At 41.5% G+C, this 19876-nt stretch overlaps 1 protein-coding gene across 2 annotated transcripts in view; it reads left to right on the plus strand.

Annotated features, from left to right (window-relative positions):
* ETV5 (ETS variant 5) overlaps nucleotides 1-19876 on the plus strand; it is a 56215-nt gene that overhangs the window by 21533 nt on the left and 14806 nt on the right. For both annotated transcript variants that reach the window (XM_029215464.1, XM_029215463.1), the window contains exons 6-8: nucleotides 5834-5963; nucleotides 6857-7144; nucleotides 17690-17949. In XM_029215464.1, the coding sequence (XP_029071297.1) occupies nucleotides 5834-5963; nucleotides 6857-7144; nucleotides 17690-17949 (678 nt within the window). The remainder of the gene's footprint in view (nucleotides 1-5833; nucleotides 5964-6856; nucleotides 7145-17689; nucleotides 17950-19876) is intronic.

Here is a 19876-nt window from a genome sequence, read left to right on the forward strand (position 1 = left end):
GATAAATTTTCATACTGTATAAGCCTTTAGATCAAGACCTAGAACTTATCAAAATACAAGGAGACTCCATGTGCTCCCTGAACAGGCACCACCCCCAGACTCAGGAGTAACCTCCATCCTGACTTTAAACACTGTAGAGTAATTTTGTTTCCTTCTGAATGTTATTGTAAATGGGCTCATGTAGTGTCTGGCTTTTTTTGTTGTGTCTGGCTTTTATTTATGAGCCCGTGTTGTTAAGTGTGATTGTAATTTCTTCATTCTTATTTCTGTGTAGTATTGAAATTTTGTTTGAGATTACATTGAGCCTATACATAAATTTGGGAAGAACTGATATCTTTACAGTATCAACCTTCCACCCTATGAACATAATATATTCTTCATTTATTGAGAGTTCTTTGATTTTCCTCAGGGTTTTATAGTTTTCAGTTTAGATATCTTGCATGTCTTTTATTAGGTGTGTTCCTAGGTATTTGATGTTATCTGTTGCTATTGTAAATGTATTTTTTGAATGTCACATTGTTTTAGTTACTGTGTATATAAATCGTTCTTTTTATGTATTGGTCTTATAGCCAATGATCTTGGTAAATTAGCTTATTGATTATTATACTTTGTGGATTCTTTAACATTTTCTGTGTACCCAACCAGGCCATCTGTGAATAATGAGAGTTATATTTTTCTTTCTAATCTTTTTGCCTTTTATTCATTTTTCTTAACTTACTGCACTGGCTAGGATCAGGCTTGATTTTTGATCACTGTGTCAGATAGAAAAATATTCCAAGGAGTTCCCTAGTAAGAAAAGCAACTGTGAAGTTAAGTTGATTGATCTGTGAACATCGTATCTAAATTTTAGATGGTATTATGATGGTCTACAAAGCAGCACATTGTACTTTGTAATGCATACCCACAGATATGGACTTAGATCTTGTCAGCCAGCCACCTTGTCTTTCCTACCCTTGACAAGCAGAGACTCTCATATATTTGTGCATGGATCCTTAACAAAGTTTCTTATAGTCAAATAGGGGTCCAGACAGCTCACTCAAAGTGTTCTTGCCTCAGAGGTGGCATTAAGAGGGAATGTCAAGAAGCAGTTTCAGGAGGGGTGGGGCATTTGGGGTGCGAGATGGTATCCATGGCAACAGTGTGGCATCTGGCTGATCAGTGACTGGCTGTAGAAGATGCCAGGCCTTCCAAAGTGCCTGCAGCTATCTGAATGAGAAGATTTTGATCAGCAGGATATAGAAGGGAGAATGAGATCTTCTAGATGAAATACTAGGTTGGGAGGCAAGGACTGTAAGAAGTAGAGGCCACTGGAGTCAAGAGATGTTAGTTGCCAGTAGGAGTGAGGCAGGGATCCTGGGTATTTTGGTGGCCTAGAGATGGGGAAGGTGTAAGCCCTTGAGTGGATTCAGGTGTATCAGGTGTGCCTCCAGCTGGCGAGTGCAGAGTAAACATGAGGACACAGACCCTGATAATTGGCAAATAGTATTCCTTCATCTTCTTCTCTGGTGTTGTCTTCTTTCTCGACCTCTTTCTGTATTTCTTTTAATCCCTTTTTGATGTAATCTTTTTCTCTCAGATTCCCTCTGGGAAGCAATGTGATGGAATGACTAACAACTGTTTGGGACAGTATCCTGATCACTTATAGCTATGAGACTGTGGCGGATTACTTACCTTTTGATTCTTGATCTTCTCATCTCTAAAATGGAGAAAGTGAAAGTAGCTTTCTCACTGGGTTGGGAAGATTGAATAAAATAATGTATATAAAAAAACTGGTCAAAGCCAATGATAAGGGATCTGTCTGGCTGCCTCTCTCTTGGTCTACCTGGTTCTTTTCCAGAGGTGTTAGTTCTTATCCATTGTTCCTTTGTTCTAGAGCACTTTCTCTCAACCAGATGTAATGTGGTATTTTTGTTGTTTTCATTGAAAACAAAGTCTATGTCCTCTATTTTTGATGTACAAAGTGGGTGAGTGCAGTATCTCCCATTGCTGTCAATGTGGTAGATCACTGAAATGACAGTGGGGAGCTCTTGCCTCCTTTCCCCTCCAATATCAGAAGCTCCAAGACCTTGAGCAATTCCTTTAACTCCTCTGGGCCTCAGGGTCCTTATCTATAAATGTAAGGGCCTGAATTAAGTGGATCGTGAGGCCCCAGTCCAACTCTAATTACACCTGTGGGAAGATGCTGAAAGTCAGACCTCTCACTAAATTATGCATGCCCTGAAGAAAGGACTGCCATGTCTGTTTTGTTTACTGTCGTATCCCCAACACCTTCAGGATGCCTGACCCATGGAAGATGTTCAATGAATGAATGATTGGATGAATGAATGAAAGAAATTTTTACAACAAGGAAGGCGGCCCACGTTTGCCAGGAATTGTTCTCAGGGCACTGTTGGCTTTATGGGCCCATCTTCTATAACTGAGCTTAAACTCAAATTTTCTAACTGTAGAAAATGTTTATCAACTCAAATAGTCAAGTAGCATCTCTTTTCAAACTTCCTAAGGAGTTCATGCTCCTCTTTGTTTTTGTTTTTGCGTGTCGTTTTTTGCGGTATGCGGGCCTCTCACTGTTGTGGCCTCTCCCGTTGCGGAGCACAGACTCCGGACGCGCAGGCTCAGCGGCCATGGCTCACGGGCCCAGCCGCTCCGCGGCATGTGGGATCTTCCCGGACCGGGGCACGAACCCGTGTCCCCTGCATCGGCAGGCGGACTCTGAACCACTGCGCCACCAGGGAAGCTCTATGCTTCTCTTTTAATTGCAATTCATTGCCGTGCTTTATAGTCCTCAGTCTCTGTCATCGTTTAGTAAGTTGCCCATGCGAAGGTAAATACTCTGTTTTTGAAAGCACAGTGTATAATTACACAACATCATAGCACCATCTGCAAGGTGCTGTGCCATTTTCTTTATTTCTGAAGGCAGCATCACATATCTCATTTTACAAAGAGGGAACAGGCTGAAAGCAAGGAGCATTCCTTGGACTTCTAAGTTCCTGCTTAAAATACACGACTAGCTCTGACTAGTGCATACCACCGTCAGGCACCTTCATACATCCTCTGGCCCAGCAGTCCCTTTGGAGACCAAGCCTTCGTCATAACCCCTCACAGGGCCCCTACTGGCTTTCCTGTCAGTGATCTGTGAAACTTCTAATTCTCGCTCCTGCTCTGTACCACTCTCCTCTCCCTCCTTCGAATGGTTGATTCCTGAGGGAAAGAATATTTATGACTAACATCGTGTCTAGCCTTGAAGGGTAAATGTGGTCCCTGCCTTCAGGGTTAAGAACTAATTGGAAATATAACCCATTCAATCACTTATTATCGTAGTTGATTCAGGCTGCTATAGTACCACAGACTGGGGAGCTAACAAACAACAGAAATTTATTTCTCACTGTTCTGGAGGCTGGAAGTTTGAGATCATGATGCCAGCATGGTTGGGTGAGGGCTCGCCTCCAGGTCACAGACTTGTGTCCTCAGATAGCTGTGCCCTTGTGACCTAATCACCTCCCCAAAGCCCCTCCCCCTAATATCACATAGGGCATTAGGATTTCAGCATATGAATCTTGGGGGTCACAAACATTCGGACCGTAGCACTCATCAGCTATTTCTTGAGCTCCTCCTTTGGTTAGAGAACATAAGATTCCAGGTATAGGACAGTTTGGTGTGGTGGAAGATACCATACAATCAAAAGCCAAAACGGTGTAGTACACACTAAGATACTGTGTAGATTTGAGGGAATCAGGACATCCAGTTAGCCAAAAGCTTAGATTCTCTTTCCAAATGGGTAAATACTGTTCCTGAAGACATTATGAAAGTTTGCTTTCTGGGAAGCTTTGGTTTACCCTCTGGTGTTAGTCCTGTCAGCAGAGCTGGTAACTTTTATAACAATATTGTGAAAATGTCAAAACATTTCTAAAACCTGAAGTGAGAAAATTGAATCATGCCATAACTTGTTTACTCTCCAAACTTCGGTAAAACAGTGATTATAAATGATTTTCTTTAGATAAAGTCAGAAAAGTACTTTCCAGGACATGTAACTTCTGTTTACGCTGGGGCATCATCACCTTCCCTCATTACCTTGCCAAAACTTTTATGGCAGAAGACTGGTAAGAGGAGAAGCAATGACACAGGGGCAGTGCCGTGAACCACCAGAGCATCCACTGCTTTGGAGAAATGGTTTTCTGTGTCAAGTCGTCGATTCTCCCTTCTCGTTTACTAACAACATTCTAACAACAACAAGCTTAGCCATTTTCTGTGTCTGAATGTCTGAAAACATTTGATAGCAATTGAGGGTTGGCTGCCATGATGTCACCATCAAAAAATCACAAGAGAGACTCTAATGACTTCTAAATATAATCTGCCAGTTCTGAACTTACTTTGCATGTTCGGGAAAAGCAGTTGGCATTATGTAGGAAAGGAATAATGAAAACCTGCCCTTGCCAGTCAGTCCCTGGCAGGACTTTGCTTTATAAACTTGTCATCTGTGATCTAGTCCTCAGTCTCATTTGTTCACTTCTGAGTCCAGAATTCAGGGGTTGGAGGAGGCACCTGAGAAACCAGTTGGTGGGAAGATTGTTCAGTCTTACCAGACAGGAAAGGGATGATCCTTTAGCTAATTCTCCCTAATAGAATCACTAAGAGAACCAATCTCCTGGAAGATGGCTTAGAAGTAAAGATTGAATGGAACGGAAAACTTTAGTGGATCACCAGAGCACTAAGCTCTGTTAGCTATTTAATGAGAATTTGGATCCAGTGGAGAACAGCTGGCAGGAAAGCTTAACTCGTTCCCCTCCCTCTCCTTCCCAGATGCTGGACAGAGAGTAGCAATGCTAGCCCGTAGCTAGAAGACAACCCTTACGATGCAGCATCTTTAGAGTTTGCCCTTCTACTTTGGGTAAAACGCCCTGTCTAAAATGAGTTAGCTCCTAGATACGGCAGAAAAGACAAAACTGGTTGGGTTTTGCCACTGCATGTAGGTCACCTTGGTTTGAAAAACTCTTACTCCTCTGCCCTCTCAGAATCACGTATGGAATGTGCAGTCGACTTCTAAACATAAAGCAACAGCTCTGTATGCTATCAATCTACGAAAAGTAATTGGCACCATCTGTGAAAGGATTGGTTATGAGAGCCTGCCCTTCGTGGCCGGGTACTAGGAGACGCATGGAGCTGACACGAGCACAGAGGTTTCCAGGCCTCCTCCTGGAGAAGTATGCAGTTAACCTCTCCTCGGTTGTGGTTTGGTCCATCGTTGTATTCCTTTGCTTTTAAAAATTTTGAAATGCCCCTAAAGTTGCATATTTCTTACTCAGAGCTAATATTTAGTTGCTTGAGGAAGGACTTTGAAAAATCATGTGTTTTTTTGAAAGTCGTATATTTAATTTGTATATATGCCTCTGTATTTTGCCACAGGAATTTTAAGCCTTTGATAAGCTAACGTGTAATGTCTACCAGCATCTTTTTGGTGGTGTTTTGTCCTTTTCAGAAACAAAATTGTTCTTATCTGCAATCCTTGTTGTTCTATCACACCTGCATTTTTCTTGAAGAACCATCACCTACAGGTTATTTAAGGGCCTCAGAGCTGCTAGGAAGCAGACCCAACACCAAAGAAAGTTTGGTGAAAACAGACTTGGCTAATGTAAAGTGTCAGATGATTTCTGACTTTAAAGAACGTTTCATTGGTTTTAGATGGTAGGCTCTGTGTTAAGGGTTGGGCTTTCTCTGGCATGTGATTTGACACGAGTTCCAAGAACAATCAGCTAGTATAGGGTTTGCAGAAGGAAGCATTGTGCTCCTTGTTAATCAGCTGTCCTCTGTTCCTCCCTCATCCCTCTTCTGATTTTAGTGGTGCTTCATGCCCCACCTCCAACCAAGATCAAACGGGAGCTGCACAGCCCCTCCTCTGAGCTGTCGTCCTGTAGCCATGAACAGGCTCTCGGTGCTAATTATGGAGAAAAGTGCCTCTACAACTATTGGTAAGTGGAGCCAGAGGAAGGCTGGCCAGGAAGTGGCCGGCACGCTGATTGCTTACAGTATTACTCAGCAGATGCTCAGCGCAGCGCACCCCATCTTTCGTGGCAGTGTAATGATCCTCTGGGTGTAGCCAGTCCAAATGTGGCTTTGTCTGCACGTAAAATGCAGAACTGTTAAATCGGCTCTCGGGGGGGACTGAGTTCATGGGGTACTGAGCCCTCCTAAGGGAAAGAACCTTGAATGCTGGGATATTTGATCTGTGGCTTCGAGGGAGGGAATATATGCTTCTCCATGTCTATCATATGTTAATGTGAACTTTAAGCACCAAAGAAGTAATCTTCAAATCAGAATATATGAAAAAGTCCCCATGCTTGTGCCCTTTACTTAAGAATATCCAGGCCCCAGGAATGAAGCTTTAATTTTAAATCATTCTTTGCTCTGGAAGATAAACACAGGCCTGCCTGAAAGGGGGAGGAGAAGAGTTGTTAAGTGATGTTACAGCAGAAATTCATCTTCAATAAAGATTCTCATTCCTGGGAACCCTGGAATTCTTGGAGAGGGGGCCAGAAAACTCCTCCCAAGGCATACTTTCTCCCCTCATCTATCCACCCCTGCCCACGCATACATGGAGAGTTCTTTTAGAAAAGGGGAAAAAGGAAACCGGAAGCAGAGGCTAAAATTATCTTTGAGAAGAATCACTAGAAGTGTTAAACAAGTCCCTGTGACGCAGTGTGTTTGTCACTTTGCAGAGGTACAAATATTCCCTCGGGCTGCCAGCAATTTAACTATGTTAATGCTGTCATTTCCTGGCAACCGTGGGCTGCAAGCTGGACCTGGTGACCATGCTAATGGCTTCATTGCAGCTAAATGGTTCCTTCTCTTTTTCTGTTTACAGTGCCTATGATAGGAAGCCTCCCTCTGGGTTCAAGCCATTAACCCCTCCTACCACCCCCCTGTCGCCTACCCATCAGAATCCCCTATTTCCCCCACCTCAGGCAACTCTGCCAACCTCGGCACATGCCCCTGCAGCTGGCCCAGTACCAGGTGTGGGCCCCACCCCCAGCCCTCATTCACTTCCAGAACCTGGACCACAGCAGCAAACCTTTGCGGTCCCCCGGCCGCCACATCAGCCCCTGCAGATGCCAAAGATGATACCTGAAAACCAGTATCCATCAGAACAGAGGTGGGTGCATATCTGGGCTTCCTTTACTGCCTCCTTCCCCCTCCCCTTTACCTCCCAGGGAGCGGGGAAGCAGTTAGTCATATTTACCAGGTACCTATAAAGATCTCATTCCATTGAGGCATCTTGTGATGTTACTACTAATAATATGAATAGGACCTGTTTCTATATCACCCTGTACCTGAGGTACTGCACATGGGTTATAGACATTACAACATCCTTGTGAAGTAGGTAGGGGAGAGGTAGCTGGTTCTCTCCCCATGGCAGAGGCAGAGGAAGAGGGGCCTCCTCAGGATGCACGGCCCGTTGACCATGGCTCCTCATTGGATGCTGCCTGCTAGAATTGCACTTTGGTTTATGCTACCCATAAATATTTCATTACCATTTTACTTACATATTCGGGAAGATTGCTGAGTTATAGGAGGTATTATTACTCATTTGATTTTTAACACATTTTTACAGTAGGGGATTACCCAAGGACCTTATTTATAATTTTTCACTTTTGAGATAGAGATCTCAACTTCACTCCAGGTAGTTCTACATTCTTAATAAGGAAATTGAGGCATCAGGAATAACTTGTCCGAAGTCATTCATTCTCAGAAAAACTAAGATGTAAAAGGAATCTACTCTGCAAACACCAAACTTAACCTCTTAGGTCCCAGTCTTCAAAGTCCATTATCTGCAGTATTCTAGAACTTTGGATGCTTGTCACCTTCCTTTATACAGGATATTCTGCGGACCTGTCTTTTTTTTATTTCAAGTCCCTCTGGGATGAGGAGATAACATAGGGGGTAGTTGTCTCTGGTTACCAAGGGCTGCCAGGTGATGACCATTGTTTGTCCTTTCTGTCTTTCTTGCTCTGCATAGGTGGGTGTGGGGGAGGAGGACAGGAGAGGAAGGATGTATGAGTGTTTCTTCCCCCGGCTTGGTCCAACCCAGATGCCTGCCGGTATTTAATTGGAGGTCTCTTTCTTTATTTCTAGATGAAATTCAGAAAAGTAAGCGCTCTTGTCTGGTTCCAATTCCCTTCCCCCTTTGCTGTGAAAGTCACCATAAAGAACTATATAACTTGTCTGGTTAGTGTTTATTCACCTGCTGAAGCCAGGGGGCCACAAACGCCAGTGATATACTAGGCCTGAGGGGAGAGTGTTGACTGGGGGCTGGCTCAGTGGTGGGCCTTGGTTTCCACAGGGAGCTCATCTGAAGGAGGCAGCTACCATGAAGCTTTTGCTAGTTCTTGCCTTGTATTAATAGTCTTATAGTTTTTCAAAATTTGGATTTTTATGTAGAAATTCCAGGTTTGTTTGAGGTTTTTTTGTTTTGTTTTAAGCTGGCAACTAACTCAAATTTAAAACAGCAGTAACACTCTGCAGACTAAACAAAACCTCTCTGTGGGCAGAATCACCCTTAGGCCTGCAAGCTTGTGAACTTGAGCCTGGATGCCATTTTTATTTCAATAATTTTTCTGGTTTTATGTTTTTAAACAGTATCTTTCTGATTTCCTGCAGGGATTATTAATTGAAGAGGAGGGTTGGGGTGGGGTATATGTTTGGTATTTGAAATAATTAGCAAACTTTATCTTTATTACACCATATAGAAAGGAAAATTACTTCGTGTTGAGTCTGTTTTATTCCTGTTTCCTCCCAATCTCTGTTTCTTATCCAGGGACCTGTGTAAATAGATGGTGTCAATGGCTAACTAAACTGGGGGAGAAATCCCCTAGTTCTGCTGTGGTTATTCATCCCCTTGCAGCCCTGGCAGGCAGGGAGCCTTAGTCTCAGTGATGAAGTAGGTTTGCCTCCTCCCAAAAGGAGGACATTTGATCCCTGAGATTTGAGTGTCTGTCCTCAGGTGTCCAAAGGCAGGAGCCAGAAAGTAGGTATTTCTTTTGGGGGGGTGATTGATTCCTCCCTGAAATCTGCTTGTCCACCTTGCACTCACTTCACCTTACCCTCTGCCTTTAGGAATGGTGGGTCTGAAATAAAAAGACCTCACACACACGGGAGTGATAGAGATCCTTGAGAGAATTGGGGTGAAGGGCAGGCGCCTGGAGAGGTGAAATACAAGCAAGACTGGGTGCTTAGGCTTCTACCCCAGACCACTATAGTCTCCAAGCTGAGGGTGCAGGAGTCCCCATGGGGGGCTATTAATAATGCAGATTTCTTGCTCTACCCCAGAGATGGAGTTGTGGTTCTGGGGCAGGACCTGGAAATATTATTGTCACACTTTGGGACATCATGGTGCCACCCTCTCTTCTACCCCCACACCTACTCCAACACATTTTTTTTCTTTTTAAGCAGCAAGTACCCAATACTCTGAATTTTGTTCTTATTGCCCTTGTCTGTCATTAATGAGATTTGATATCTGTGTGATGCAGAATACATCAAAAACATGACAATTGATTTTGCTTGTAGATACTGGATAGCGTGCAGAAAATGAGACAAACTAAAATCCCTAGTCTGATTTTGTAAAAGTAATAGGAGTTGTAGTCATGTATGATTACAAGCTTAATAATTACATATTCAATAACTCATGCCTGCCTGAAAGTGGGGCAGATTAGTTTGTAACTGTAGCTTGTTCTTTGCTGACTTTTAATTTAAATTAGAGGGAATATTGCTTCAAAACTAACCCCATAACAAAAATGTGACATTTTGCAGGATAGAAGGAAATAATAGTCTTATTTGAGCTTTTTTTTTTTAACAGCTCTGTAACCAAGGCAGAGTTAAAAAAAAAAACAACCCATTTTACAGATAAGGAAAAAAAAAATCAGACCTCAGAGCATCTAAAGGACTTCCTAAAGGACACATAGCCAAATACAGGGTCCTACATTTAGAAGCCAAAACATTAACATATAAGTACACCATTTTGGTTATGCTTGCAGGAGGGAGGTTGCTAACAATCTACTGAAAGCTGAGTAAGGGACCTTGAGAAATCCATTTCGACCTTGAATTTTATCCATCTCTTTATCTCCTAAACTACCAGAACTTTATCCATCTCTTAAACTACAAAATCCTACTTAATTCCCACATCACTTATCTAAGCCCACATTGTAACACCTATATTTTCTGTTTTGCTCACCAGAGTGCCTTATTTCTTCAGTTGAATAGAGCAAACTCTTTCAGGTTTAAAAAATCATGACTTAGACCCCTTTCTTTAGACCACATTTAGCTCAGTATCTTGTCTTCAATGTTTATTGATAGCGATTGTTTGCTAAGATTATACTTTAAGCAAGTAAAATATAATCCAATCAAGAGTACATTCTTAATGTTTTGTATAATCTTAGTATATAATTCTTTACAACTCAAAATTCGTTTTTAGAAGATAAATACTGTGTTGGAAAGCCGTGATTTTAAAGTTCGTTATTTCCTCCCCTCAAGGAGGAGAAAAAAAAAACATGTAATTTGGCATGTTCAGACATGTTCCATTTATCCTTAAAGAGCAGCTGCTCCTTGAAGAGGAGAAGTGCTTCTCATGCAGCTTTTCCACTCTCACAGGAGTTTTCACTGTGCTGTTTACGAGGTTTACATGTGCTGGGTGGAGGAACTTAGAAAATATTCCTATGTTATGCCCATAGTCCTGGCCAGATACGTTTTCATCTTTACTATTCCATTTGTCATTCCATCTCAAGTTGAGTCCCCACAATTCAACTGAAGAGGCTCCACTAAGAAAAGCATCATCTAAGAATTTTGGAATACACTGCTGTCGCACTTACATGGCATCAAGAAGCAAAAACTCAAGAAAAGACAAAATTTAAGGAGATACCCCTGATGGTGGAAAAATCCTCTGCTTCTTGATGCTTCCTAAGGGCATCAGTATCGCAATAGGCTATCACACTGAAATCGATAGTCAGAACCGAGTCCCCAGAGTCATCAAGAAAGGGTCTGTTGTGTGCCACACAATCTAAAGGAGTGAATGGCCTGGTTGAGAAGGTTCCCTCAGTGGTTATGATCGAAACTTCATAGCTTAAAGGATGAGCCTACATTTTCTAGAATTGTGATTTAATAGAAAACTATTCCCTAAAGATGCTAGATTAAGAGATGTAATATATGCAAGTTTTTCTCTTGCTTCCACTTCCTCTCTTAAAGTCCATCCCTAATAAATTGCTATTCATTTTTGTCCTTCATATTTCGTAGTTTTTAGAGAGGGAAGAACTTGACAGTGAGTCACACCTGTGGCCTGGCTGACGCATGCCTCTCTATGCACTCCTGTTAACAGCGTGTTATGTGTGGCAGCACAAATTCACTTTAGGATCCAAAACTGAGTTTCATAGATGCTTAATGGAACCTTCTTTGACGGACTGAATAATGTACTTCTAATGGTTCGAGTATGGGGTGGTTTTTTTGGTTCTGAATCTTAAAAGGGCTTGTTTTCTGCATTTCCCCATGTTTACTATATAGGTTTTGGGGGGGGGTTGCTTTTGGTTTTGTTTTTTCTTTTTTACCTTTTATCAAGCTGAAGAAAATTTCCTTCTTTCCCTAGTGTACTGACTTGTCCTCTCACCGTTGTGGCCTCTCCCGTTGCGGAGCACAGGCTCTGGACGCGCAGGCTCAGCGGCCATGGCTCACGGGCCCAGCCGCTCTGTGGCATGTGGGACCTTCCCGGACCGGGGCACGAACCCGTGTCCCCTGCATCGGCAGGTGGACTCTCAACCACTGTGCCACCAGGGAAGCCCCTGTACTGACATTTTTTAATATGACTACATACTGAGTCTTATCAAACACTTTTTCTGCCTCTATTGAGAGGATCAAACAAATTTTCTCCTTTAATTTTTCAATGTTATGAATTACATTGAGTTATATGAAGCCAACCTCATATACTTGTGATAAGGCAAAATTATTTGTTATGTATTATCATTTATACATTGCTGGGCTAGGTTTTCCAGCATATATTTAGGACTTCTGCATTTGTATTTATGATTGAGAATAATGTATACTTTCTTTTTCTTATATTGTCCTTGTTGGGTTTTAGCATTGAGGTTATACTCACCAAATGAGTAGAGGGTATTCTCCTTTCTACATATTCCAGAATAGCTCGTGTGAATTTGGGGGTTTTCATTCCTTGAATTTTTGGAAGAATTTATCAGTAAAACCATTTGGGCCTGATGTTTTCTTTGTGGGAAGATTTTTTAATTACTGGTTGCTTCAGTGTCTTCACCTTTTATGGTCTTGCTCTGGGGATTCCTATTTAATTGAGTGAACTTAATAATTTTTCTAGGAATTTTTCTGTTTTACGAGTTTTAAAATTAATTGGCATAAAGCTGTTAGTAATGTTCTTTTAACAACCTCTATAGCATCTGTTTATCCATTTTTCATTGTTGATGCTATTTATCTAGACCTTCTTAGTCTTAGCAGATTATATCACTCATCTTTTCAACAAATCATCTCTGGCTTTGCTCATTCTTTCTGTTGGATGTTTTCTATTTCATTGATTTGTGCTCCTACTAAAATGTTTTACTCTATTTTCTTTGCTTATTCTGTTTTTTCCAACTTCTTTGGTTGGATGATTTGCTCATTAATTTTTTTAGCTTTCTTTATGCTATAACCATATAACCAAATAAAGGTTCTCCTAAGGCTGGGGTGACCATACATTCAGTTTTTCCTGGGTCACTTATGGTTTATGAAAGTAATTGCTAATAGCTTCCCTTTTCACTCCTCAAAATATCATGGTTGGGACAATCAATTATTTGATCTCCCTTTCCAAGTCCTGCTTTAGCTGTATCCCACAGGGTCTGATTTGTGGCATTTAAAAAATTCAGTTCCAAGTGTTTTCTATTATTTCTTCAATCCTGGAGTTCTTAGAATATATATTTCTTGATTTCTAAACATATAGGAGTTTTCTAGCTGCCTGGACTATATGACTGTTATTTAAATGTCAGAAAGAGGGTATTTAAAAACAATTATAGAAACAATTGTACAAATAGTATAGGCCAATGGCTCTGGAGTTGGACAGACTAACAGCCTAAGATTGAATCCCAGCTCTGCTACTTCCTATCTAAGAATTTTGGAATACACTGCTCTCTCACTTACGTCTCTCCTATCTGTGTGACCTCAGGCAGGCAGTTAACTTTTCTAAGCTTTGGTTTCTTCATCTGAAAATGGGAAAATACTAGATCATTGGGTGAATTAGATGAAGTCACATTGGCACAGGGAAAGTACTCAATAAATGTTTCCATGACAATTTTATTTCAAAAATCACTTTTATGGGGCTTCCCTGGTGGCGCAGTGGTTGAGAGTCCGCCTGCCGATGCAGGGGACACGGGTTCGTGCCCCGGTCCGGGAAGATCCCACATGCCGCGGAGCGGCTGGGCCCGTGAGCCATGGCCGCTGAGCCTGCGCGTCCAGAGCCTGTGCTCCGCAACGGGAGGGGCCACAACAGTGAGAGGCCCACGTACCGCAAAAGAAAAAAAAAAAAAATCACTTTTATGTTCCATAAAGAAAACTATCCTAAAGGAATCTTCCTTAAATGATGTAGATACTACAACAGAAACTTTAGTTGGTTCACTGTTTCATATTAAGTTTTAAAAATGTAAACCTCCCTGTATCTCTAAATCTTTTCATCATTAGACTTACTAATGTTGTACACGTAAAACTAATACTTTCACCATCTAATCTCCTGGTAACATCTTGTATTTACATCACCTTTTTTCTTCCATGTTAGATCTTGAGAAATCAGACAAATATCTAGGCCTTTAAAGGACATATTTTGTTCGTCATCTCTTTATGTTTTACCATAGTTTAGATAGGCCAATTTGAGTTTAGGCCAATTTGAGTTTAAGCAATGCCAACAGGCCTCACAGAGTCCTGAGAGCTGTTTCAGAGTTCTTTGGTGGGCTTTTTAGGGACAATGTGTGGGTTTTGTTTTGCAGCAGTACCTGGCTCTTGGTATATGTCAGGAAAATCAATATTATGTGAAGTTAGGTGGTACGTTACCACCGGAATAAAAGTCAGCATTCTCTTTCTGAGACAGGAGGGTGAGTAGGCAGCTATGAGACTCTTACTTTGTGTGGAGGAAAGTCTTCTCCCAGTTCCTTAAGATCTTCCCTTACATTTGCATACCTTCTGAATTTAGCTTACTGTGGGGGTCAGGGTGGCATGGGGAGTTGATGGGGACATTTGAAGGTAACATAAAATCAAGAACTCAGCAGTGTGCTGGGCCCTGTCTCACACAGCATCTTATGTAATCTTTACGACAGATCTTTGGGACAAGTAACCCGACTGTCCTTATTTTCCTGATGAGCAAACTGAGGCTTAGAGCATTTACATAACTAACCCAAGGTCACACAGCTAGTAAGGGGTAGAGATTGGATTTCAACCCAATGTGTTCTGACTTCGCAGCCAGAGCCTCTTACCCAGCTATGCTGCTTCTCTATTTTCTATCTTCTCTTAGCTTTAACGGAAATATTAAGTACGCGGTGGTGGTTTCTTAGCCAGTTTTCTGTATCATCTCTCGGCTAGCCTCTGAACTGTCACTCTACTTCACCTGGCACCCATAGCCAGCCACTGTGTAGCCTTCGTTGAATCCACACTTTTCTCCTTTTTTCTCTAAGGATTGTGTTTACTCTATGTGTTGGCAGCAGAAACCGAAAAGGAAATGCAGAAAAAGCATCTAACGGTTTTCATAATGTAAACCAAATGTTGGTAGCGTGGGTGAGCTCTTGGGAGGAAAGGCGCTATATAAATCTGACAAATAAATAAATAACTGATTCTTTAAATAAACTGGCACTGAAAAAAGCCTTAATCTGTAACCTATTGAATTTAGGCTTGCTCAGTAGTCAGAAGTCTCCTTTTGCTCACCAACTGTGAGCTCACTATGGTTTGAAATCTGTTGGGATCACGGGGTGAGGGGGTGGTGGAAGGGAGGAGTGGTTATCAGGAGGAAGAAAGAGGTCTGTTAGGAACCAAGCCACCCCTCCATTGAAAATGATTGCCTGCCTCAGTAAACAAGAGGCATCTCTGTCATAGCTGTGCTATGTATACAACACATTCTTAGATACTTCAGAAGGATTGCAGAAAGGGGAAGGGGGTTCAACTGAAGGTCAGTGAGTAAAGTTCACAGAATGTATTTGAGGACAAGAACTGAATTACTTTACTAATCTCTGCAAATAAAAGCCATTATCGGCAGCAAGCTCTGAGAGAATCTTTCTTCCAAATATGTTGGTTTTGTGACCTACCCTTAAGCTCCCCTTTGCCACTCCCGCTCCCTCAAAACAAACTAGGACAAAACAATCCGTTATAGAATCTGTTCTGCAGATCCCAGGCCTGTAAGCTTCATGCATCCTTAAAGTTATGCTGGGGGAGGGGATGAGGGTTTCTGGCTGGTGCCCACCTGGAAGTACCTTTTCCTGAGGGGGCCATAGCAGGCCAACTCTAGAGTTTCATTCTGGAAAGTGAGAAGATGAGCGCTGAGCGGAAGTGCAGTGATTGGGCCTGCCAGCTGCACAGGCTCTGGTTACAGAACTGAGCGGTTTGGTGCCGTCTCAGAGCCATCAAGGAAGTGATTTGTGGAGGTTGCTTTGGAAGGTGCTAGGAAGGTTGCAGAGCGGGGAAGGGAGAGAACATGGAAAGTGGGTGCCCTCGTTACTGTTCCTGCTAGCATAAACTTTGGGTACTTTATTTTAAAAAGCCCTAAAGAGTATCTTCACTTTCTTTTCTGCCCACTTCTTCAGAATTTGCGTTAAAAAAAAATCAGGTGCAGCATGCTTCTGGTGCCTGTATTCTAAATGTCAAGCCTAAACCCAAGTTTCATATTTACACTTCAAAGACCACAGAAGGGTTTCCTTAAATAACAGCAACCTTGAAAATTGCGCTCCTGGTGACAATCCACTGTAATGCATTCAGTGCCCACTGAACCTTACAGAGTTCATAAAACTTGTTTAAATAATTGGCCAGGCAGATTCTGATGCTTTTGGTGTCTGGGAGAAAAGGATAAATATATATAAAATAGTTTGGTGATCTTCATGTTATAAAATGGTCTTGTGGTGCTGCTTTTAGTAAGATAGTAAAGACTCACAGAGTGAGCCATGCTATACCCTGATCTAAACAGTGTTTTATCTGCACACAAATCTCTTCAGTTTAAGATTTTAAGTCTTGATGTTCTAGGAATCTATTGGCCACCTGTTGTCACAGATTGATTCTGATCAAATTCAAATTATTTGATTAAAACTATTAATAGGATCAAACTAAAAGTAGAGAGTAAGACCTTAATATTAAGGGTTACATTGTTGACTTTTAAAACTTACTTTTTTGATTACTAATGAAGTTAAACTTTTTGTCTATGACCATTTACATCCCTTCTTTAGTGATTTCCCCGTTTATGTTCTTTACCCATTTTTTCTGTTGGCGTGTCCATCTTTTATTGATTTTTTAAAAGCCCTTTATATCAACAGTATTAACATTACTGTATCTGTTAGAGATTTTTCCTCAGTTTGTTTAATTTGGGGCCTTGTTTCTGGTATTTTCTGACTATTTTAGATTTCTTTCCCCCAGTTTATCGTTTTTCTTTAGGTTTCTTGTGTTTATTGACTTACAGAAATTTATACAAGGAGATATATCCATATTTATCTTCATGATTTCTGCTGTTGGTATGATGTATTGAAAGGTTTTTCCTCACTCCAAGATATGTTTTCACATATATTTACTATCGTGGTTTCACATTGAAATCTTTATATGAAAATTTTGGCATGTGGTATAAAACAGGGATCTTTTTCCCCTCTTATTTGAAATGCTAACCTTAACAAGTAGCATATTCTGGAATGTGCTTGACAGTTTGTGACTTCTCATTGGATTCCTTAGACATGCCTATCTTTCATTCTTTGTATTTCTGTTATTGTGGCTTTATAATATTTGTCAGTCTAATAGATCATTCTTTCTTAATCTTTTAAAGTTTAGAATCATTTTGTCAAGTTGGTTGGGAAGGAATTGCTTTTACAGAATAATTTTCAGTGAGTGAACACCTTCCAGGTTCTAAATATTTTCTTTCATTAGATCAGTTGCTTAGAAAATAGTTTTAAGATTTTATTCTTGTATAGCCTACACATTTCCTGATTTTTCCTAGGGATTTTATGGCTTTGATTGCTATTACATATAGGCTTTTTTTTTTTTTAACTACGTTTTCTAACTGGTTAACTTCTGGTTAAATACTCCTCTGTCTTTAAAAATTAATTCTGTCTACAGGTTAGAAAATGAATGAACCAGTGAACAAACATAACATGTTAGTGATATTTGCAAATAATTGGTTTTATATATTCAGATACGTAATCTGGCCCAACTATACACATAGACTGTGCATGAAATAAAAATGCATGGAAAATAAGATGCTACCATGTCATTCATTGTTTTATTTATTTATTTATTTTGGCCAGTCCCTGACTCAGGAGGTTTGAAATGTGTGATATAATTTTGGGAAGAGGGTAAGATGTCCAGAAATAAGCATTAATAAGTACTTTGCAAATAATTCCATTAATCTGGACTTCTAATCCTCAGTGCTATATCACAGTAGGTGTTCATCCTGTTCTTACTTAACAATGTAACTACTACTTTCTTCTTGCAGATTTCAGAGACAACTGTCTGAACCCTGCCACCCCTTCCCTCCTCAGTCAGGAGTTCCTGGAGATAATCGCCCCAATTACCACCGGCAAATGTCAGAACCTATCGTCCCTGCACCCCCCCCACCCCCTCAGGGATTCAAACAAGAATACCATGACCCACTCTATGAACATGGGGTCCCAGGCATGCCGGGCCCCCCAGCACATGGATTCCAGTCACCAATGGGAATCAAGCAGGAACCCCGGGATTACTGCGTTGATTCAGGTAAACATAAAATCATGCCGTTCCTTTCTTCAGTCTCTCATTCATCTGTCAGGTTGTTACTGTCTTCTGTGTGCAGGGCTTTGGGGAGTAGTTTTATAAAATTGGCCCTCAAAGAACTTAGGAGCTAGTAAAGCAAACATGTCTATGCGTAACTGAATACAAAACAAAACAGAAAAGCCCTGCAGATGGTAGGAAGAGCAGTAGGCATTCAGAAGTGGTGCACAGTACATCTGAGTCCAAGCCTGAAGATTGCCGCCATCCAGTCTTGGTGATGTCCTTTCTTAAGACCGGTTATCTTTCGAGTCACTGGACACAGGGGATGTTATTTCTGCATTTTAGGCCTGCCTCTAGTTTTGTGGCTTTCTTTTTGAATACAGTGACCCATTAAACTCCCAATACAAATATAAGAGAGTCCACATGTAGGATGGGATTCTTTCTATTCTTGAAATGAGTGGTGTTCTGAGAAATTGCCTGGTCCGTCATGGCTGTATAGGGTGCTGGGTACGCCATGGAAAATTTGTCCTGTTAGTTGCTTCAGAGGAGTCGCTGCTCTGTTGCAGTACTTTCATCTGGGAAAATTCCTGTGTCCTTCAGCTGTTGCCAGTGTACACAGGGAGAGGTATAACATGTTAGAACACGTATGGTTTGCTTTTGGGTTACCTCTTATCTAGAAACTTAAACGTAAAGAAGTTTAAGCTGGCCTTGGGAGTCCTCTCCACCCTCACCCGAACACTCATTCACTGACTACATATCTTATAGGCCAGGCTTATTAAATGAGATCATTATGGGAAAGGAGAGTGGGAATTTTGCAGCTTGCACATTTAGAAACTCTTTTCTCTTCTTCATTTACCCTTATTTTAAAAAGGACACTTTTTTGCTCCTTTTTTTTTGCAGTTGGTGCTAAAGGAATTTGAGGGTGGTGGGTCAGTTATCAACCTTTCCTGTGCGTGCTTTCCTTGAAGATCCTGGGGAGGGGGTGGGGCAGTATGTACTCAGTGGCTTTTGCAAATGGAATAGGATATAGAATTTTCTCTTGGCCTTCCGAGATAATACATAGATTGCTCAATTCAGGCAGAAATTGCTTATGGGAAAGCCTGGGGAGGTAGGCAGAAGGGAGACATCTGTTGGTTTATGATGGAAAAATTACCAAGTATAGGTATCGATAGCTTATAAAATGTCCACTGGCATTCCTCCTGAAGGCTCTGATGTATTTTTCTCAGGAGCAGGCATGACTGGCAGCATTTTCCCTTTGGGACTGACATTTTAATCAGTCCTATGAGTCTTTCACCCCATCCCACTCCCTTAAAGCAAGACACCCAGCAGATGTTACTGTATCTACAGTGCTTTGATCTGAGAGGTGTTCCCAGGGTGAAGCCTCATCCCACATGGGCACAGCTCAGCTCACTGTCTTTTGTCTCGATGGACACCTTGATAACATGGTGTCTGAAGAAGAGATCGCTTCAGCATGGGTTCCATTCTAACAGTAATAACGTGGGAGAAATGGGCTTGCCAAGCTGCAGTTCCTCACTCCTGCCCATTCTTGTCCTAGCTTCATCACTTCCCATCCCCTCATCTCTTTGACCTAAAAATACTCTCACTTCTTGGAGCAGAAATGGATATGACCATCAGCAGTAAAGGAGAGCAAACTGGGGAAGCTCTAAAGTGACCTTCCTGCCCCTCCAAACCCCAAAGCCCCTGAGTCGGGACAGGCAGAAGGCCACGCTGGCCTTTTGAAAGCCATTTTCTTTTTCTGCCGTTAACTCTTTCACGAGGTTTGACGTTAACTAGTTTCTAAAATGAGCAAGTTGTGAGAGTATTTTTTCCTCCCAGTTCTCTTGATTGCGAGTCGAGTCCTCCGTTCAGATGGTGGTACATAGTGTTTCCCACGCTGCTTACTAGAGTGGTACCCCTTTTCCAAGACAAGGCC

The sequence above is a fragment of the Monodon monoceros genome, unplaced genomic scaffold (genome assembly GCF_005190385.1).
Source record: "Monodon monoceros isolate NGI ecotype Baffin Bay Population unplaced genomic scaffold, NGI_Narwhal_1 Super_Scaffold_11, whole genome shotgun sequence".
Classification (NCBI taxonomy): domain Eukaryota; kingdom Metazoa; phylum Chordata; class Mammalia; order Artiodactyla; family Monodontidae; genus Monodon; species Monodon monoceros.